Source organism: Ochotona curzoniae, unplaced genomic scaffold (assembly GCF_017591425.1).
Source record: "Ochotona curzoniae isolate NIBS_2020 unplaced genomic scaffold, NIBS_Ocur_1.0 scaffold_274, whole genome shotgun sequence".
Taxonomy (NCBI): Eukaryota; Metazoa; Chordata; class Mammalia; order Lagomorpha; family Ochotonidae; genus Ochotona; species Ochotona curzoniae.
In genome coordinates, this window is record NW_024467101.1 from 12,717,332 (window position 1) to 12,739,839 (window position 22,508).

Genomic DNA, 22,508 nt, shown 5'->3' on the forward strand with positions numbered 1-22,508 from the left:
GACACTTTTGGGGGCCGGGCATGATGGCCTAATGGCTAGGGTCATCGTCTTGCACCCACCAGGATCCCCAATGGGCCCTGTTTCCCATCCAACTCCTTGCTTGTGGCCTGGGAAGCCAGTCGAGGACAGCCCACTGCCTTGGGACCCTGCACCCACATGGGACAGTGAATCATTGCACAGTGGATCCTCCTCTCTGTCTCTCCTCTCTGTATATCTGACAACCCAATGAAAATAAATAGATCTTTAAAAAAAAAAAAAGGCAGCAGCAGCATTTGGGGGCGCTAGCATCCCATACTGGGAATGTCTGGGTTGGAGTCTCTACTTCCCTGCTAATATGCACCCTAGAAGGCAGTAGGTGCTATCTCAAGCTTTTGGGTCCTCACACGGGAGACCCAGCTGGGAGTTCCAGGCTCCTGGCTTCAGTCTGGTCCAGCCCTGGTTATAGTGGGCAGGTGGTTTAAACAAACCAGCTGACAGGAGATCTCTTAATCCCTCTCCCCGTTATTCTGCGTTTCAAAGAATAAACAAATAAAACTTAAAAAGATGTGCTATTTGTGTTTTTCTGTCATCCTGAGTTATGTGGGAGTACCAACACTGTCAGACTGGCTATAAATTCCCAAAGACCTGGCCAGTAGCAAATAATCATATCCTGCTTTCTTCTGGTACAAAAAAGTCTAGACATCATCAAGTGGAAAACCTATGCCCACTCTAGTCCGACTGATTAGCCTGTCTAATGGAACCCATGACCTTCATGGAAAGAGCAGTTTCCACCAGGGTTATTCTGTGGGATAGCGGAATGTCACACTAAACTTTAGTGACTCATTCAAATAAGTGAGCCTAGGAACGACACTGGGCGGGTATCGGTCTCCGGCAGCCCAGACAGGGCCTCCATCTCCTACAAAGGTTACTGATGCAATCCCAATACAGCCGATTCTCAGTGAGCATGAGCTGTTGTTTTCGAGGGAAAACCCAGAGGAGGAGCCTGTCGAGTTCTACCTGGCAGCGCACTGATAGATGTCGTCCCAGGGCAGCTCTCTCACTCTGTAGTTCCAGCAGCAACAGAGCAGTTCGAGTTGAATGGTGGTGTCCCGGGATGATACTTGCAGCCAGTTTTGTTTTTTTAAATTTTATTCATTCTAATGGGTATAATGTGGAATCTTACTGTGGTTTTAGTCCGCATTTTTCTAACAGCTAAGGATGCTAAACTTATGCTCAAGTATTTATTATTTTCCCCCACCTATATCTTTTATTTTTCTATTTTTTATTGGGGTATGTTCTTCTTATTGAGTTTTAAAGAGTTCCTTAAATATTCACATTATGAGTGTTTTATTAGACATGTGATTTCTAAATACCTTCTCTCAGGCTGCAGCTTGTCTTCTCATTCTCACAGTTTTCCAGAGGAAGAGGTTTTAAATTTGGATGAAATAGAGTTTGTCTATATTTGCTGTTATGAATTGTGGTGTTGGAGTTATATTGCAGACTTTCTCCTGTTTTGACAAGTTCAGGTTTCATAACGATTTCGAGTTAGTTTATGTATAAGGTGTGAGGTTTACCCTGCAATTCACTTTTCTGTAAATGGCTGTCTTGTTGCTCTAACACCATAGGTGGGAAACACTATCCTGTTCCCTTGCATTCTTTTTGCATCTTTGTAAACCTATTTGTATATGTCTATTTCTGGATTTTCCATGCAGTTCCAATGTTCCACGTAATTTGTCTTTAATGTTACTCTTTCCAAAGTACTGCCCACCTTTATTTATAGCAAGGCTTCCAATTGGGCGATATGCCTCTTGCACATTACTGCTTTATGCAAAAAACTGTCTTGGACATTCTAGTTCTTTTGTCTATTTAAAATGTAAGAACAGAAGGTTTATATCCACGAAAAATCCTGACATGCATGCATGAAATTTGATCCATCACTTTGTGTGAAGATTTGTCCAAGCAACTTTATTATTGAGTCTTCCACTCCATAAACATAGTTTGTCTCTCTACTTATTCAGGTATTTCCTGATTTTTTTAAATCAGTATTTTGAAATTTCAGTATAGCTACTACCTAATCATCTAATATTTCTAGTTCCAGTTTATAATTGTTATTGTTATTCTATAGAATTACTATCGAATTTTTGCTGTTGACCCCGTATTCTACAATCTTCCTAAGATTATAGCTTTTTTTGTTTGTTTTATTTTTGATTTTGTAGCTTCTATGTTGAAATAATAGCACTTGAATGGGGAGTGTTTTACTTCTTTCCATTTTGCTGGGGTCCGTGCAGTAGGTATGGATGACACAAAGGTGTGAAGAGAACAGCTCCCTGCTTGGCAGGGCCTGGGGAGCTTCCAGCTGTTTGGTAGGGCCCGGCGATTTCTCTCTGACCACCTTGACGCAGTCTCACCCCCTGTTTGCATGGACACTCAAGCACCCCACTAAGAATTCTGTAATCTATTGAGGCATTGTTTGCCCCTGTGAGATGGCTTTGGCAACTACTGTGAGCTTAAGAGTTAATGTTATTGATGTCTTGGTGAGTGGGCCTTTAACTGCGCACAGGAGTACAATTAAACCTACAATTAAACCCATGCCATTTCTGGACACCTTATTGTGTGCCTACCCATTGCCCTGAAATCGGGCCCAGACATATAGCATACCTTCTGGGAGACGGCTTAACAAGAATCTTACAAACTAATGGAAGTGATGGGAGTATGAGCTGAAACTGCTATGGCAAAAATATAGTTGCTGTGACCTTAAAGGTTAACCTGTCCTTGCAACTCTTTAGAGCATAGAAAATGTAGCTGCTTTAGCCACTTTCATAATCTTTTAACTAGAGGAAATATAGGATGATTCTATTAACATCACAGAGATATACTTTTGATTATTGTTTGATTGCTTATGAGGCTGTAGAGCCTGCAGTTGTAGGGGGATTTAATGTTTGAAACTTTTTGTCTTACACCCTTATATTTTTTCTCTTTTGATGTATTTCTCCCATTATGTGATAGATAAAGTTGTGAAAATAAAATGTAGTAAGAATGTTTTACTAATTAGTAGGTAACCATCTGTGCCTTGGCCTTGGAGTTCTGGCTGTCACCTAGTGGTCACTTCTGAAGAATGAATAACGGCTTGCTTTAAAGAAACTGATTATAGTAACTTACAGAATTATCTTTAAGAGCACCTGGTTGACCATGAAGTAAAAATTAATTGAACATCTGTGCATGCTGTCTTAGTTCTAAAGTAAAAGATAAAAAATCAAACGTTTGTGCAGAAGTTTGTGATGTGTCTAAGAAAATAAAAAGAAAAGCTTCTTCTTGAAAAAGAAGCAAGCAAGCGAGCAAGCAAGAAGCAAGCAGGCAGAAAAAACGCAACAAGTGTCTGTGTCTTTCTTTATCGCCGACTCCACGCACCCTTCCCGAGCTCCGAACTCAGCTGGAGCTGGACTCCGGCACCATCTTGTGCATTTTTATTCACTTATCTTGCCTGTGACACTGGTTAGGATTTCTAGTGCAATGTAGACTACAACAGTGGACACCCCAGTATTGTTCCCCAACATTCAGTGAAACTCTTTAAAAGGTGAAAGCATACCTTATTTAGATCTTTAACTGATCTTGAATTTGACAGAACGCCATTTCTGAATCAAGTGATGATAATTATACGGTTTTTCTTTTTCAGTCTATTAGCTATATTAACTGATTTTCAAATACTATATCAACCCTGCACATCTGGAAATTATTAGGTTAGAGCACATATTTCTTTCTTCCTTTTTCTTTTCTTATTGGACAGTCAGATATACAGAGAGGAGGACAGACAGGAAGATCTTCCACCAGTTGATTCACTCCTCAAGTGACTTCAATTCTGCCAGAGCTGAGCCAATCTGAAGCTAGGAGCCAGGAGCCTCCTCCAGGTCTCCCATGTGGGTGTAGGAATCCAAGACTTTAGGCCATCCTCAACTGCTTTCCCAGGTCACAAACAGGGAGCTGGATGGGAAGTGGGTTTCCAGGATTTGAACCGGTGCCCATATGGGATCCCGGCATGTTTAAGGCAAGGACTTTAGCCACTAGGCTCAGTGCCAGGCCCAGGGCACATATTTCTTTTTAATCTACTCTAGGATTCTAGCTGCTGACATTTGAGAAGGATGTTTGTCTGTGTTCATGAGAACCGTGTTTTTACTGACTGTGGCATCAGAACAGTGATAGCTACATCAAACAAACTGAGAAGAGTTCCCTTCCTATTTCCTAAAACTGAATGAACCAATCATAAAACTTGATGTTATTTTTTTCTTTTTTTTCCTAAACATGTATTTATTTTCATTGCAAAGTCAGATATGCAGAGAGGAGGAGAAACAGAGAGGAAGATCTTCTGTCTGGTGATTCACTCCCAGGTGACCACAACGGCGCTGGTCCGAAGCTAGGAGCCAGGAACTTTTCTCCAGGTCTCCCAGCGGGTGCAGGGTCCCAAGGCTTCGGACTGTCTTTGACTGCTTTCCCAGATTACAAGCAGGGAGCTGGATGGGAAGCAGGTCTGCCGGGATTAGAACCGGCGCCCATATGGGATCATGGTGCATGTTCAAGGCTAGGCCATCACGCCAGGCCCCATATTATTTCTTGAACACTCACAGAACAGTCTAATAGTGTCATTTTCAAATACTTGAAAATATTAAGAGTTTTCTGCAGGCCCGGCTCAATAGCCTAGTGGCTAAATCCTTCCATCTGCCAAGACCCCATCTCGGCTCTTCGGGAGTGAACCAGTAGACAGATAATCTTTCTCTATCTCCTTCTTTCTATATATCTGCCTTAATAATAAAAAATAATATAAATCTTAAAATCTTAAAATAAAAGGGGGGTTTCCTACAAATTTAGGGAACCATGTGAATTAAAAATCACAATGTGTTATATACTTACATGGCACTGTTACTTCTGCTAAGTCACAGAAGTATTCGCCAGAGAAACCATCTGGAAATGTGGGATTTCAACAGAATGTAAAGGCTGAGCAACACAGAGAGAGACAGAGAAACCATCTTCAATCCCATGATTCATTCCCCTAAAGACCTAACAGTTGGGGCTGGACTGGGATAATGACTAGAGCCAAGAATTCCACCCAGGTTTTCTAGATGGGCTGCAGGGACTCAAGTACTTGAGCCCTTATGTGCTGCTTTCCAAGCTCATTAGCAGGAAGCTAGAGTGGATGCAGAGGCAGAAATCTGATCCTACACGCTCAGATGTGGGCATCCTGAGCAGCAGCTTAACCTGTTATCCTGGACGCCCACCCTGAGATTATTTTTAAATGACCCTTTAACAGCTGTGGGGCTTGTAATGTCTCCTCATCCTTTCCTTCTCATTTCCGTTGTTCTTCTCTGTATCATGTTTTTTTTTTTCCCCTGAATGCTTTAGTTGTCAGTGATTTGATTTTTCACACGTCCTGCGAGTGGGTGTCTTTGAATCTATCTTCTTTGAGATCCACAGAACTTCTTGCATCTGGAAGTTTATCTTTCACGGAACTTGAGAAATCTCTGTTGGTATACCTCCAAAAAGTTGTTCGCTATACTGCGCTCCTTCTCGTCTCTTTCCCACAGTTCACTAACACAAATGTCAGACTTTTTGGTATCTTCCCTCAAGTCCCTGAAACTTTCAGTTTTCTTTCCTCCTCCACCCCCATCCCCCACCGGTGCTTCACTGTGGACATGCCAGGGATCCAGTTTCAATTTATCGCCTTTTCTGTCATCTCATCCAGTTATTAAGCACACCCACTGAGTTTTAAAATTTTAGTGTTTGTATTTTCTAGTTTTAAAATCCCTATTTGGTTCTTCTCTGTGTCTTCCATTTCTAGGTTAGAACTTTCTGTAATTCCATTTGTCCAGGAACATTCACTTTACTTTTTAGAACACAGTTTTATTAGCTGCTTAAGAGTGTTCGACACCCCTGACATTTGTGTCACCTTGGGGATGCACCTGGTGATAGTGTTCCCTGTGCAAGTCCAGTTATGTTCCTGGTTCCTTCCACAGTGAGTCATGCAGGATGCTATCCTGCACATTTTCAATACTATGTTTGGACATTCTAGAGGCTCTGTAACCTCTGTGGAATATGCTAACATTTCTGTTTTAGCAGACAACTAACAAGAATGGGTTCTGCCTCCTGGGCAAGCGGTGAGAAAATAACAAGGAAAAGAGTAACATGGATTCTCTTGAAGCTCTAGGCCAGAGGTCCAGGTGCTTGTGCTGCTCTTGCTGTCACTACTGCAACCACAGTGGGGGTGGAATGGGACAGAAGAGGAAAAAAAGAAAGAAAGAAAAAGGCTGGAGGAAGAGGAAGAGAAAACCCAGGGGAATCCCCCTACTTTCTCTCTGGTAGGAGTCCCACTTCCTGCTGCTCAGATCAAAAAGAGAAAGCTTCTGTGTACCTGTTAAGGCAGTTTGAAGTCTCATGCTAATGCTGAAGATGCATTTGAGATGAAACAAACAGGAGCAGGCCCGGCACGATGGCTCAGTGGCTAAATGCTCGCCTTGCAAGTGCCAGGATCCTGGCACTTGTATCCTGGCTGCTGCACTTCCCTTCCAGCTCCCTGCTTATCACCTAGGAAAGCAGTGGGGGACAGCCCAAAGCCTTGGGACCTTGCACCCACACAGGAGACTCAGAAGAAGCTCCTGGCTCCGGATCAGCTCAGCTCTGGCTGTTGCAGCCACTAGGAGAATGAACCAGCAGGTGGAAGTTTTTTCTCTCTGTATCTTCTCTGTGTATATCTGCCTTTCCAACACAAATAAATAACTCTTAAAAAGAAAGAGATACAGAAAGAAAGAGAGAACAAGAAAGAAGACCTGCACCAACAGTTTGATTTCCTTTGCAGAATTCTCAGACAGATACTCCAGGCATTTGGTCCAAGGATGAATGTGGACATTATGCAAAAGGGCTTGATACATTTTTCTGCAGAGGAATCAATAATAACTTTTTAGGCTTTGTGGCTGCCTGCCCTCAACTTATTCACGTTGCTGCACTGTGTGAAAGCAACAAGATTTAAGTGTGTACAGCTACCTTGCAATAAAATTTTTTTTACCAAACGAGTGATAGGCACTATCTGGTCCACAGACCACATTTTGTTCAGTCCCATTCTATATCTCAAATGACAAAGTAGGTGAACGGCAAAGTTCACTTTCCAACTTTCTTTCTAATCCTTGAGTGACAGAATTCTTCAAATCAGGGCCCAAGTTACAGGTCTTTGCTCACCCACTCACATCCTGCACTGCTCAACAAGAATGGTGCCTGTTCAATTCTGGTATAGTAAAGCTCCTGGATTCTTAAAAAAAAAAAAAAAAAGTCACTTCTCCAGAACAAAAATCAAGTTCTAGAAACCAGAAGTTCAAGTTGACCAGCTTTATGCATGTTTGACGTAAGATTGAAAACTTGACTAAGTTTTCTCTAGGACACGTGAAAGCAGAGGTCACAAAAGATAGCGATCCAACTTGTTTTTCCAGAAGCCTCCTGACAGCCGTGGGGAGGTTGTATCCTTTCACTCACCTGGTTTCCTGCCACAGAGATAGAAGGCTAGTCTGTCAGTCAGCTCGTACTGTATCTCCACCAGGCGTTCGGCCAGCTCGTGGTGCCCTCCTTGCCTACAGAGAGAAAACAAGGTACCACTCAGGCGGCTTTCTGGTGACTGGCTCTTTTCACAGGAAGGCACAAAGGCGTCTCCGGAGATACCCTAGCCATGGATCCAAGCTGAGGCAGAGGCAGCCCTGTGTTGTGAGGCAAACTGTTGAGCCCTACCTTGAGTTCTGTTTTTATACATTATTTTCCCTATCTGAATTACACCTTTCCTGTATTAATGTACAAAGCACAAGGATTAATACACAAAGCACAAGAATTAATACACAAGGAAAAATAGCACAAAGATTTAAGGCAAAGAATAGCTTCAGTTAATGAGTTAAGACAATAAAATGAAAGGTTAATCATAGAAGTTTTCAAAATTTCTCTAACGTATTTTGAGAAATAGATGAGGAAAAAACTTTTTTAAAAAATTGGAAAAACAGAATTGAAAAACAGCATGTGGGGCCCAGCACGGTCGCCTAGTGGCTAAGGTTCTTGCCCGTGGGCCTGGCCCGGTGGTCTAGCGGCTCAAGTCCTCACCTTGAACGTGCTGGGATCCCATATGGTCACCAGTTCTAATCCTGGTGGCCCCACTTCCCATCCAGCTCCCTGCCTGTGGCCTAGGAAAGCAGTCGAGGACGGCCCAAAGCTTTAGGACCCTGCATGTGTGTGGGAGACCCAGAAGAGGTTCCTGGCTCCTGGTTTCGGATTGGCTCAGCTTCAACCGTTGCGCTCATCATTGTGAACCATTGGATGGAGGATCTTCCTCTCTGTCTCTCCTCCTCTCTGTAAATCTGACTTTGCAATAAAAATAAATAAATCTTAAAAAAAAAAAGTTTTGAAATTCAGTCTTTCCCTAATGTCCATTTTCTAGGATTTTTTTTTTAAGATTTACTTATTTCGGGCCCAGCACGGTGGCGCAGTGGTTAAGGTCCTTGCCTTGCACGCCTGGGATCCCATATGGGCGCCGGTTCTATTCCCAGCAGCCCCGCTTCCCTTCCAGCTCCCTACCTGTGGCCCAGGAAAGCAGTCGAGGACGGACCAAAGCTTTGAGACCCTGCAGCCGCGTGGGAGACCTGGAAGAGGCTCCTGGCTTCAGATTGGTATAGCATCGGCCGTTGCACTCACTTGGGGAGTGAATCATTGGACGGAAGATCTTCCTCTCTGTCTCTCCTCTCTGTATATCCGCCTTTCCAATAAAAAAAAATTAAAAAACGAAATCTTTAAGATTTACTTATTTCTATTGTAAAGGCAGATATACACAGAGGAGGAGAAACAAAGACGAAGATCTTTTATCTGTTAATTCACTCCCAAAGAGGCCGCAACCGAAAAAGCTGTGCCGAGCCAAAGCCAGGAGCCAGGAGCCTCTTCCAGGTCTCCCACATGGGTACAGGATCCCAAGGCTTTGGGCCGTCCTCTACTGCCTTCCCAGACCCCAAGCGGGGAGCTGGGTAGGAACCAGGGCTACTGAGATTAGAACCGGTGTCCTTACTGGATCCCAGGGTTTATAAGGCAAGGATTTTAGCTGCTAGGCTACCACACCTGACTCCAATTTATTTGTCTATTTATTTATTATTTTAAAGATTTATTTATTTTTATTGGAAAGTCAGATTTACAGAGAAGGAGAGACGGAGAGAAAGAGCTTTTATCTGCTGGTTCCCTCCCCAAGTGGCAGGCCCTCCAGGATGCTTTTAAGAACTTATTTATTTGAAAAGCAGAGTGATAAGGAAGGAAGCAGAGAAAAGAAAAGATCTTGTATATACGGGTGCATTCCCATATCGCCCACAACACCAGGGCTGGGCGAGGCCACAACCAGGAGTCAGGAGGAACTCCATCTGGATCTCCCATGTGGGTGGCAGGAACCAATCATGTGCTGCCTCCCAACTGCATGGGCATGAAGCTGTGCAGGAATCGTGAGTAGCCAGGACTCAAACTGGCATTGTAATATGAGATGCAGGCATCCCAAGCAGAAGTTTAACTCACTGTACAAGATTTACCCAATAAAGAAACTTTCCAGAGATGGTATATATGTATAGATTTAAACATTTCTTGCACCAAAATAAACATATATTTTCATTTCCTTTTGCCACGAACTTTCTGAAATGCCTTGGTAGACTGTCCAGACCTGACCCTTCAACGCTCTGAAGGCGGCTCTGGATTCTCTGGATGAGAGTCCCGAACCACTTGAACAGCTCTGACAGGCCCCCAGCACACGGCCCACACCAGCCACTGGCGCCTCTCTGTCTTTAGCTTCTGCTAACACTGAGAAAATACCAAATTTGCCTTTCTTTATACATGAAATAAATATTTACTCTGCTTAGAATCCTTTTAGTAATACGATGTAGAGGTAAGTGACAACACTGAGAGGCCACTACGTGCAAACTGCAGGCAAGAGAATTCCAAGGAAATGATCCTGATGGTCTCCTGAGGACTCCCTCTTCCAAGGGCCAGGCCAGCTTCTCTTCCATCACTACAGAACATCCTGCTGCCTCCCAGACACCTCTGATTTTTATGATGCACCCCTGTCTGTTTCCTTTGTCTTTTTAACACTTGTGAAATCAGCGAGCGGTCTATGATAGCTGTGATACTTTGACTGGCTGAGCTTTCTGCCTTTTCTAGTGCCGCACGATACAATGATGCACTGTACACTAGACATCACCTTGGATCTGAGGGCCAGTGTCCTGCTGCTATTCCCACATGCGCTCAGCTTCTCCCTCATTCATTCTCCAGATGTGCTAAATGAGTCCTGGTCATCCTTGCCTTGGGCATTCAGATGTTCACTACTTAAGGCTTTCACTTATACCCAACTATATTGTGAACCACAGATCTAACCATCGACTGGCTAGCACGTTCAAGCATTGGTGAAGAATATCGAAGTGAGAATGACTTCTGTAATTTGGACACCTGACCTGGACTCAGAACACAGATCACATGCTAGTTATGAATGATAAAGTAGAGGACTAGAAGCTAAGCACACTGCTTTACGAGTCCACCCCTTTCCAGGCTAAGCTTAGCTACCTTTGAAATGTCTTCTACATTTTCCACAAATTTTCAAAGGACCTTATTACGTTATCGGGCCTACTTTTGAATTCTGTTTGACCCTTGGACCCGATTGTAGGTTGCTTTTTGGTTTTTGTTTTATTTTGTTTTGTTTTTTAAATCCTGCAATTAAATTTTAAAGAGTATTTATGATAGGACATTTTGAAAAATGAGCATGAATTATAAGCCCAGGTACAAGTTTTAACCAATTTTGAGTAAATTCTTTAACTTAGGATTTTAAGTAAATTCTTTAAGTGTCTCCCTCTCCTGCCCATCCCCCAAAAAGATCCTATTAGTTTTCTACCAATTATGTATAAATGATAAGCATTTTTCTACAAAATTTTAACCATTATTCAGAGAGGTCTTTTGTTTTTAAATCTTGTTTTTAACTAAGATGTATTGTATATTTTATATAGAATTGCATTACAAATGTATTCTTAATTGTGTTTTTTGTTTTATTTTGTTTTGTTTTCCAGTTTTTAAGTGCCATGCAATTTTTTTTGTTTGTTTGTTTGTGTTTAACATTATTGAGAAATTTTCTCAGAATACTCACCAGGGAAATAAGGCAGTGGACAGTCAGAATGCTTGAATTGTAATTTTGGTGTTCCAAGAGAAAACCTATTTAACATAAGCATGTAACCGGATCATTTACGCATATGCAGCCTGGATTGGTTGTTAAGTCTCAGGCTTGTTCAGTGCCGGTATGTTGACTTTATAAACTTGTTTTGATTTTTTTCATGTAGTACTGCTATAGTTACCATGATGTAATCTGTATTTGTGTACTTTTTTTTTTACACATTAAACTCTTCAAATAAAATGTTCAACACTCAAAAAAAAAAAAAAAAGAAATGTCTTCTACAAAGTAGTAAGGCATGAATCTTCAGAGGTTATCAACATCATTAAATGCTGATGATGCACGGTTAGCTGCTTAGCAACAAATCACACTCACATACAAATCTCTCAGAGAGAAGTGTGAAGAATCTCTGTTTCTTACCTGGCATAATCAACAGGCGTTTTCCCATTAGAATCTTGTGTGCCAGGGTCTGCTCCGTATACTGCCAGTAACTCAGCCTGTAGAATCTGCCCTGCTTTGGAAGCTACGTGCAGAGGGGTATTTCCTTTTTCCTAAGAACCAGTCATAGTTAGTAGACAAATGACAAACAGAAAAGCAAATGAAATAAACTAACGGCAACACAAACACCACAACACTTGGCGTCAATCTGAAATCATTCACTGAATCGAATCTCAATCAATTCACATTTTCTTACAGGATGAAGGAAGTTGGCCTGGGCTCCCAAAGACAACAGCCTCAGACAGGTCTCCAGGTTCCCTGTTCTCACACTTGAATGTAGTTGCTGCAATACACAAACAAACAGTATTTGTTAAAAGTACTGAGGATTATCTGCAAGAATGGCTGACAGACCATTTTAATACACGTCGCATTAGCAACACACAATTTTTGTTTCAATTAGAGGGACCCAGTGGTCTCTTCGTTATGGCCACCCGCAGACAGCAAGGTGAGGTCAGGCCCATCTTACTGCTAAGGAAACCAGGATGGTGAAGGCTTACCTGTCCAAATGCCTGGCAAGTGGCAAACCCGAGTGAAGAAACGTGAGGAAGTGGCTGCTCAACACTCTCAAGTCTGATAGACTAAATTTCAAACCCTACCCTCTCAAAGCTGTGTGACTTTGAGACAGTTCTTTAAGCAAGCTGACCTGGAAGTTGGTGAGAAAACTACCACCTACACACAGGGTAACTGCAAGGATCCAACAGCATTATCAAGGGCTGTGTGCTGAGCCCAGCCTGGAGCAAGTGCTCCAAGCACACAGATGCCATGACTGTCACGATCAGTGGTCATGAACTTGGGGCTTGAGGGCTTCAGCCTCTCCCCTGGGCAGGCCTCAAGACTCTGCACTCCAGCACACCTGCACATCAACAGCATCCCTGGCCTGCAGATAATGCTTTGCTGAAGTGTTTCAGACCAGAAAACAGACCTGTGGTGGACCACGCTCTGTACTACTTAAGCTCTTTTGTCTTCAGAAGATGAGTGACCTTCCTTCAAGTTTATCCTAGAATAATCCATATCATAATATGGTCACCCTTACCATTAACAGGAATATAGAAAACTAACAACTGTACCCAGAACTTTGTCTTTCAACTTTCATGAAAAAAACAAAACAAAACAAAACATCCACATCAACTTGAGCCTTCATGAGCATTAATATTAATTACATGCCTTCCTATGCAAATTTTAAATTCCTGAATTACGGGCCCAGTGCAGTGGCGAAAGTGGTTAAGGTCCTTGCCTTGCATGCCCGGGATCCCATATGGGCGCCAGTTCTATCCCGGCAGCCCGCTTCCCCTCCAGCTCCCTGCCTGTGGCCTGGGAAAGCAGTCGAGGACGGCCCAAAGCTTTGGGGCCCTGCACCCGCGTGGGAGACCCGGAAGAGGCTCCTGGCTTCGGATCGGCATAGCATCGGCCGGCCGTTGCGCTCACTTGGGGAGTGAATCATCGGACAGAAGATCTTCCTCTCTGTCTCTCCTCTCTGTATATCTGCCTTTCCAATGAAAAAATATAAAAGTAAATCTTAAAAAAAAAATCCTGAATTGCAAGAGATTGTGCTTTGGTGATGGAGCATTTGTCAAGAGCAGAGCTTAGAAACAAAGATGAGAGTGTCATGCAGCACCTCTAGAAAGGCTTTCTGGCTCTCATGCAGAACTCCACCAACGTGCTCAGACACAGTGCACTCTGCTGTGCGCCGGGGCCCGAGTCACACCCTGCTTGAAGCTCTAAAACCTGGAGAGCTTACCCCTCTCCCCAAGCTGTCACTGTCTTCACAGAAACAAACACTTACCCTGCAGGCTTTCCAGCCCCACCTAGAAACAAACTTTGAGATGGCTCGAGTTCAAAGTTAAGAAAACAGAAAATTTATTGGAATATAATTTAAAAATTGTCAGAAAAAAACACAGTTTTCCCAGACATTTGTTTTTCCTCTTTACCCTTGTACCTCAAACACAAATGGCTTGCCATGTGAATTAAAGACGATCAAAAACAAAACTTGCAAAGAAACAACTGTTTTTAATTATTTAAAATACAGAAATGAGTCTTTGCTTTCTTTGTTTTTCTCTCTTCCTTTTAAAGTTTTTCCCAGATAACTCCAAGGGATCCCAAGGCACCGACCCACCTTACTCAAGTCTTTGGCGGTCACGCTGTCGTCGTCCCGGCACGGCAGGCGATGCACAAAAGCTAACATCTGATACTTGGCTCGGATGAATTCTGCCTTATTGGGACTGGTTGGAAAGCAAAAAAAGGAAACCGTTCATTTGCCATTCAGGAGCAACATTCATCATTCTTGGTACTGTAAGAGGAGGAAGTGACCCACACCCCGCAATGGACAGTGAAATGAACAATGCTGAAGCCAGCTGCAGCAGTTAAGACCTGGGCCTGGAAAAATACACTGGTGGGGAAAATCAGTTGGGGGGGAGTGGCGAATTCCTGACTCTACAGAATTGTATCATAAAACTCAAAATTCAAAATAAAAGTAAAAATAAAAAAAAATCACACACTGGGCTGGGTCTGCAGAATCCCTCCTTTGAACAGCCCATTTCTCCTCTGTATAATGTCCTCAACTGTATTAGCAGCAGTTGGAGGAAGTGGCAATTTTAGTCCCTTGTATAGCAGGCATCTGGCAGACTGGGGCCTAGAGCCTGGATTTTGATCTGATCATCTTTTGAGTACCCAAGTGCAGGCCTGATTATACCATCAGCTTTCAAGTAACCATGAAAAAGAGCTGTGATGATAGTGGTGGTCCCCCTCACCTTTGCATCTGCAACAGCAAGGGGCTCAATGCACAGTTGGGGCCAAAGGCCTCTTAGGGCACCCTTGGCTGTTCTCCTAAAAACAGCTGTGTTCCTTTTGGTGGGTTCCCATGTGTTAAGAAGACATTAGAAGCAGTCTACTCACTGTACTTTATCCTGTGGATTAGCCTTTCGTCTGCCACTCAGAATTGAGGCGGGGTCCAGCAAGGAGTGCTCCCATATAGAATTAGCACCGTTGTTGTACAAGGTTTCAACCATCTGAAAGCAAGCAGCATGGAATCACATTCTCATTTCTTTTAGCAGATAGTCAATGGGAATCAGTGAGTGCGCTGGAAAACAGGGCTCCATTACCAACACCAGCATATTTGGGTTGTTACTCAGATAGCTGTTTTCTGATTTTAAAGACTGATTTATTTAGACAGAGAGAGATTTTTCCACCTGCTGGCTCACTGCCCAGGTCTTCTACATGGGTGTCAAGAGCCCAAGCACTTGAGTCATCACCCACTACCTCCCAGAATGCATTAGCAGGGAGCTGGACTGGGAAGCAGAGCAGCCGGGACTTAAACTGCCACCCCAACATGGGTACAAATGTCCCCAAGTGGCAGCTTACTCTGTTACACCACAGCACCTGCCTTCATTGCCAACTTTAGAGGAAGACGAACTTGTGGCAGGATTGAGCTCCTCCCAGCTGGAGCGCTAAGCATCTGAACACATCAGAGTGTATGTTCCCACAGATGATAAAAAGGACTCTGACACTTAAGGGCAATGTCCCCCAACCTGATCATGTATTTGCAACCCATTTATACTACCTATTTAAAAAAATACATGGCTTGATGTGATATACTTTTCTTAGATACATTAGAACAATGCAACTATGAAAATAAACACTCTAGCAAGACCTGAACCTGCCCTGAGTTCCAACTGGCATTTAAAACTACCCATCTCAGAGATACCTGCCAGAAATATTTAAAATATTTACTCGAGATAAAATGAAGGCAAAGCACATATCTAATCCTCAGTTCCAAGGGAAGTCAAATGAGGCATACCCCCAAATGCAAACACAGGTGATGTGACACTGGACTTCAAATAAAAACTCTCTTAACAGAGTATTAACCATCCAATCAAAACAAGTTAATTAATTTGGTCTCTGACTAGCAACAAGAGCTTGAAGAAAACTTAAAAACTTAAATCAGATGCTTCGGAAATTTCCAAAAGGAGAAAATGTTAAAAGGCATCAGCAGGTACTAGGTACATTAATGAAAAGCTTCTGAGGCAGTGGCTTTTGGAACATTCATCGTGGTGCGATCAACAGAAAGATCACTTAGAAACAATCTTTGGTGACAATTTAGGAACTTGGCAGTGACACATTCCCACAACATTTTAATGACTATCCCCACCCACAACCGACAGAGCGGGAGAAGCCTTGCATCAGGAGGAAAGCGACCATGGGAAATGATAAACTCCTTCAGATACGAGTTACACATCACATCGGTGCCACGGCACCGCTTACCAATTATGGCGCAACCCGCTTCCAAAAGATAAAAGGAGCAGACCAGGAGGGATTTTAGTTGCTAAAGCAACGCGTCCTAAAGTCTACACCGAAGCCCTGGACAGGACTGGTGCGTTTTACCTGAAGCAGGGTCGGGGGCCACGGGGTGTGCTTCAGATGCCTCACTTGGGAGATGTGGCGCCCTAAGCTCCGATGGACACTGCAGCACTCGTCACAGATGAACGTTCCCCTGTTGACGGATGCCCAGGAAGGATCTGGAAAAGGAAGGAAATCTCAGCTGGTTTCTGACCTACCAGACTGGCAAATGATGACTGATATTTGGTTTTTCAGAAAAGTAAGACTTTTGCTGTTGTGTCTACACATACACTTGTCAACATTATGGAGCTGGTGATCTTGTCTGACCTTGCTTGAATGTCAACTGAGACCAAATGCACTCGGAAGTTCTGAAGAAGCAGTTTCTTTCTGACTCAGGGCCACACTTCTTGGCTCTAACATTTTACCATCTCATTCAGTCAACGTAAGAGAAGCTATACAAGTGTCCGGATGGAGCGTGGCAAATCCCCCAGCACCCAGAGTGAACTGATATAACTCAGATGGTGAATTATTCACACAGCAACATGGGAAGTAAATGGTGGCAACACGGTTGTTCTAAGCCATTGCTGCAAACCAGCACACCAAGACACCAAGCAGAGGGCTGCGAGTGACCACACTGAGACACCGAGCACACCAAGCAGGGGGCTGCGAGTGACCGAATGAAACCATGCGGCTGCTGTGCTCTGCAGCACCGGGCGATGAGCTATGGCACTCCCTGGGCACTTGAAACAAACTACCCGGATCAGCCCTGCAATGGAGAGGAAAGAAAAAAAAAAGACAGTGGCATCGCAGAGGGCGGAGGTGAAGATGTAAAACAAACAGGAGCATTTGGGTGAGCAAGCGACACTTTCCTTTGAAATCCCATAGGGCTTGCACTGAAATAAGGAGTACTTCACATTGAGTAACAGGGGATGTAAATAAACCCAGCTCTCAGAAACCCCAACGAAAGGTTCCCTCCTCAGCACACTCACAATGGGGTGGCACTGGGGGCCAGTCAGGCTGCCTGGTCGCAGGATTATATTTGAAAATTCTTCAATGTCCACAAAAATCTCTAAAATGCATGCACATCATCTTTACCATTTTTTTCTTACGGTTTATTCAAGTCCTTTCAAACCATATAATGAAAAGCTATGATTTCAATCACAGACAAGTCCTGGGAGCCAGAGAGGCTGGTGGTTAAGAGGGTTGGCTCTGGAGACGGGCAGCCCACGGTCTGAACCCCAACTCTGCAACTACTTGCACAATGATCTCAGGCAAGCTTCTTCCTGGAGTGTCCCCACCGTGGGTCACATGGGAATGACAGAGGACAAACGGAGAGCGGAGGACCACTCCCACGGCAAGCACACAGTGATGTTGACTGTTACAAATCTTTTACAAATTAAAGTCCTCAGTATCATGCATAGTTTTGAAAGCCCAGTAAAATCCGCGATCTCTTGAAAAAGTTTCTGACCAAGCTAAAGCACTAAACAGGTTGTGCCGACATCATCCTTGTACCATAGAAATCTCGGTGATGCTGGGTGTGCGATGGTTCAACTGACTAATCCTCTTCCTGCAGGCACTGGCATCCCATGTGGGAACCAGTTCTTGTCAAGGCTATTCTACTTTTGATGCAGTTCCCTGTTTTTGGCCTGGAAAGCAATAAGGATGGTCCAAAGTCTTGGGACCCTGAACCCGCGTAGGAGACCCAGAAAAAGCTCCTGGCTTCTGGCTTTGGATCAGCTCAGCTTTGGCTGTTGCAGCCACTTGGGGAGGGAACCAGTGGATGGAAGCTCGCTCTTTCCATCTCTCCTTTTCTGTAAATCTGATTTATCAATAAAATATAAATAAATCAGGGTCAGGCACAATAGCCTAGCAGCTGAAGTCCTCGCCTTGAATGCACCGAGATCCCATATGGGCGCCAGTTATAATCCTGGCGGCCCCTCTTTGCATTTAGCTACTTGTTTGTGGCCTGGGAAAGCAGTCGAGGACGGCCCAAAGCCTTGGGACCCTGCAGCCGTGTGGGAGACCCGGAAGAGGCTCCAGGGTCCTGGCTTCGGCTCATTGCAACTCTGGCCGTTGCGACCACTTGGGGAGTGAGTCATCGGACAGAAGATCTTCCTGTCTGTCTCTCCTCCTCTCTGTATATCTGACTTTGCAATAAAAATAAATAAATCTTAAATAAATAAATAAAAACAAAATCTTAGTGGCATTTTCAGGGAACTGAACTCAGTACTATACATTTATCATAAACCAGACTTATTTTTTTAAGATTTATTTACTTATATAAATAATGATGGCCAGAGCTGAGCCAATCCGAAGCCAGGAGCCAGGAGTTTCTTCCGGGTCTCCCATGCCAGTGCAGGGTCCCAAACCTCTGCTTTCCCAGGCCACAAAAGCGGGGCAATGCATGGCAAGTGGGACCGCCGGGACACAAACCAGCACCCATAGGGGCTCTCAGTACGTGCAAGATGAAGACTTTAGCCACCAGGCTACCATGTTAGGCCTGAACTAGATTTATTTTAACAAAAACTAAAATACTTAACACAACGTCATCATGGCTAAATTTTTGCCATGAAATCAAAAAAGAGAAAGAGAAACAATTCAAAGAAGGGGAACTCCATCAGTACCAGTATATGAAGAAGCAAAGATTGGCCTCATCAAGACGAAGGAAGCAGACCATCACGTCACCGTGGGCAGGGACTATTACTGATGACCCACACCGAGCGCTGATGTACAGCGCTGGTGCTCACACGCAGGATTCAGAGGGTTCACCAGGCTCTCGCAGAAAACTACACAAGAAAAAGGCCGTATGTTAAGCAAGATTCTTGATTAATCACGTTAACTTTGTGGTTCAGAGCCCAATGGAAAGTCAGAGAGTCAGAACTGAGACAGCCGAAGAGGCTGGGCAAAGCCCTGTAGCAGGATGCGTTTTCTCAAGGTTTCTTCACCCAGGCTCTGTGGACGTGGCTGATGGACTTCAAAACAGCGTATGCTGAGTTTCTGCAGGCTGTGCGCGAGCCCACCCTGAGGCAGCAGGGAGCATCTGTGTTTGCCAGAATCTCAAAGGCATCCCTGGCCCTCACACAGGTCCACTCTGTGACTAGGACTTTGCAACAATAATAAGCAATGCAGCGCTGATCCCTAGCTGTTCCTGTTCACAGAGCTTTTCAAGATAGCCTAATTATATTCAAAACAGGAAGGAAGTGACTCAAGCCTCTGCAGATCAGGCACTCAGACAACAGCTAAAAACAAGAGGATGGAAGAGAGCCTGCTCTGAGATGCACAAACGCTGCAAAGCCACAAGACAGTGTGTAAGGAGGCCCACCAGAAGCTACTGTCCTGTGCCCAGGAGCATCAGGTAAGGAGTGAGTAGCTCCTAACCCAAGAGAAGTCTGAAGCCAGAACACACGTGAATCAAACATATCAACCGAAAACAGCCAAGAAAATAAGGAAGTGGAACACGCAACGATTTTTTAGATGAAACAATGGAGTCTGTACAAGCCACACTCACTCAGTTGACAAAACACCTCTTTGCAAACACTCCTCCAAGCCCCTGCTCTGTCTGCCGTCAGAGGAAACGGCTGCCACCACCTGCACACACAGGCAGGCGGCGAGGTAACCACATGAGGTTCCAGTTATCACAGCTTTTGCTATTTAAAATCAGTCTCTGCTTCCAAGCGGCAACGTGAAGATCGGAGCAGAGCGCTGCATGATTTAATCCTGATTATTTGTTGGATTATTTGTTGTTATAATCAGGCTGCCCAAGAAGCTCTCTTCCTCCGCATTACTGCACTCAAAAGTTGATCAACGCGTGCAATACTCCATCCAGAGGACTGCCCATTGCTACAGCAGATCTGTTTTTGCAAAAGTGAGGATCATGTTTTCGGGCACTCCAACGCCCCCCTATACCTCTACTGCCAGTGATTTTTCTGTTGCCATAATTAATGTATGGATTTGGAAATTCGATCCAAGTTTAGGAGACCATGAGGCCTCTGCGTGAAATTAGCCAAAGAAGGAGAAAGAAAAAAAAAAAAACACTTAAAATGAGATGATCCTAAAAATACTCACTGAGCTTTCCTAACCACTCCCAATTATCCACAGAGGAAAAATGAGGAAATCAAACGTTGGCCAAGTGTAGTCACAGCCCAAGGTCACCGACACACACACACACACAAATCTGGCTTTCACCGGAGGGGCCGTTCACGCACGGATCCCCAAAGTTTGGAGCGGGCAGCGCTGGTGGGCAGGAGTGCGTCCAGCCCGAGGAGTGGCAGTCGGGATGTCAGGGGCAGGGAAGGCAGCGAGCCCAGCCTCTCTGTCCCGCAGGTCTCACGCAGGGAAGTCGGGGGAGCCGCCCACGTCGGGGCGGGGGTCCGAGGAGAGGTGACACCTGCAGCCTCCGGGGGCCGCCGCTCGCGTTCGGCTGCTGTCACGGGCCTGCCCGTGCACTGCCCAAGCCCCTTCCTGTTCTAGAAGCCGCCCTGGCCCTCCCGGCACGGAGGGGACGACGGGGAAGGAAAGGACGAGAGGGCGGCGGCCCCCTGCCCGCCTGGCTCTGACAGGCCCCAGACCGGTCGCCACCCTAAAGCTGTGCCACCTCCCCCTACCCCCAGCCTTGGTTTCCCCTTTTCCTTCACTGAGACCGAAGCCGCCGGTTGCGGGGCTCAGCTTGCGGGAACACGCCCGACACGAGGGGGCGGCCCCGGGGTAGGGGGTCTCGGCCAGGAGAGCCGACAGGAGCGGGCCCGGCCAGGGCGACTCACCCGGCCCGCTGCAGTCAGCGCAGACCTCGCTGCTCCGGAGCCGCTTCGACATGGCTCCCGCCTCCACCTGCCGGGAACTAGGGGCCCCGAGAGCGCCAAGACGGCGGCGGCAGCGCTTCCGCTCTAACGGGTCCCCTCGGCGGCGCTGGCGGCGGCGCCTCTCCCCTCAGCGCCTCTCAGCCGCGGCGCACCGCGCGTGCGCGGGGTGGCTCCCTTGGGCGACTGGCAGGTCATATGACCGGAAAGGGCACGCTCCCTAGCCGCCATCTTGCGTGAGGGCAGGTGCCTGGCACAGCATCCCAGAGCTCGCTCTCTCTCTCTCTCTCTCTCTCTCTCTCTCTCCATTTTGGCTTTTAGACCTCAGCAGGCAAAAATTACAGTAGTTTCAGACTAATGAGCTAGGAAACACATTCCATAAAGTTGGGGTGCTGAAGAAAAAAAGAATTAGGTTTCATGAGGCTTCTGGGGGGAAAAAAGCCCGAAATAAGAAGATGTCTTGTTTGAGATCTTGGGTACATCTGTCCCTTGGGCTCAGTGTGTGATGTGGGGTTAACCAGGTCACCCCCCCATCCGTTCTGACGTGAGAGCTATCATGATCTGCTCTGAGTATGGTTTGACAACTTGCAAATCCTCTGGGCTCCCCAAAGTGAGGAGGAAGGGTTAGGCTAGAATTCTGGAACAGCTGGTGTGTGTGTGTGTGTGTGACATCTGGTGTACATTGACCTGGAGGAGTGCCAGCCCGTGGGGTCCTGCAGCAGACAGCTGGTATTCCAAGTGGACTCCAGCTGAGTCCAGGAAATCGCCATAGTGCCTGGTGTCAGAACCCCCAAGGATGAAACTCCTAGCTGCAGACCGTGGTCAACTCGAGCTGTTTCTGCGGTACTCAGCCAGAACCCCACAGGCAAGTGGCTCGTTCAACAATAACACTCATCCGTTCCATAAACCAACGCCAAAGGTAGCTCTGAATCCTAACCCTCCCTGGAGTTCCGACAGAGCCCCGAGAAGTTCTCCACTGGAAGCGATCTGTCCCCCTACATCTCCTCCCGCGGTTTGGGGCGAGGGCGGGGGAAGGGGACATTTGGTCTAGTGTGGAAACGTCAGATTTGGTGGGGTGCTGCTGCTGGCACTGAGGTGTAAGAGGACCACAGATACTCCCATCATCCCTACAGAACACCGGCCAACGTCCACACAAAGCATTTTCCTGGCGCAAAATGTGCCGAGGTGGACAAACCCTAAACGAGAACCGTCCTCTTCTTCAGCAAATATTCGAAGCCCCTCCCTCCAGGGTTGTCAGTTAAAATTATGCCGTGTTGCCCGCTTCTAAAATGGCTTCTGACGAACAGTGGGAAGGATCTGCCCGGGTCCAAAAAGGCTGAAAGGGAGTCAGTAGCCGGAATGGTTTGGTCTGGGTCCCAGTAGTCACCCCCTACTGCAGAGCCAATGGAAGAGGCCCAGTTGTGGACCGAACCATCTTCGGTCCCGGGAGGAGGGAGGGAAAAGAGGCCCGGGACGGATAGGCGGAGGTTTCTACGTCAAGATCGGCGGTTCAAGGAGAGAACCTGAGTTCTATTTTGTGGGGTCTACTATGATTTCCCGATGTGGGGTTGGAAGTGGATGGCCCTGAACGGATCTCGATTAAGGTGCCTGGCCGCGTTCCCTCCCGCTGTGGCGTGCGGTGGTTCGTTCCGGGCACTTCCCTGTTTGGGGCAGCTCGGCCCGCAGAAGTCGGTTCGGGAGCTGTCAGCGCG

General features: G+C 45.7%; 1 protein-coding gene across 12 annotated transcripts in view; it reads right to left on the reverse strand.

The window, feature by feature from the left end:
• Window positions 1-20,948, reverse strand: part of GIT2 (GIT ArfGAP 2) — a 51,703-nt gene extending 30,755 nt beyond the window's left edge. For 6 of the 12 annotated variants that reach the window (XM_041003824.1, XM_041003827.1, XM_041003830.1 and 3 more), the window contains exons 1-7: window positions 20,761-20,948; window positions 16,046-16,179; window positions 14,561-14,673; window positions 13,782-13,887; window positions 11,865-11,951; window positions 11,591-11,721; window positions 7,489-7,583 (exon numbers count right to left, since the gene is read on the reverse strand). In XM_041003824.1, the coding sequence (XP_040859758.1) occupies window positions 7,489-7,583; window positions 11,591-11,721; window positions 11,865-11,951; window positions 13,782-13,887; window positions 14,561-14,673; window positions 16,046-16,179; window positions 20,761-20,812 (718 nt within the window). In that variant the 5' untranslated portion in view covers window positions 20,813-20,948. The remainder of the gene's footprint in view (window positions 1-7,488; window positions 7,584-11,590; window positions 11,722-11,864; window positions 11,952-13,781; window positions 13,888-14,560; window positions 14,674-16,045; window positions 16,180-20,760) is intronic. The other 6 variants (XM_041003821.1, XM_041003828.1, XM_041003822.1 and 3 more) reach the window with 5 other exon arrangements.
• Between the last annotated feature and the right edge of the window lie 1,560 nt (window positions 20,949-22,508).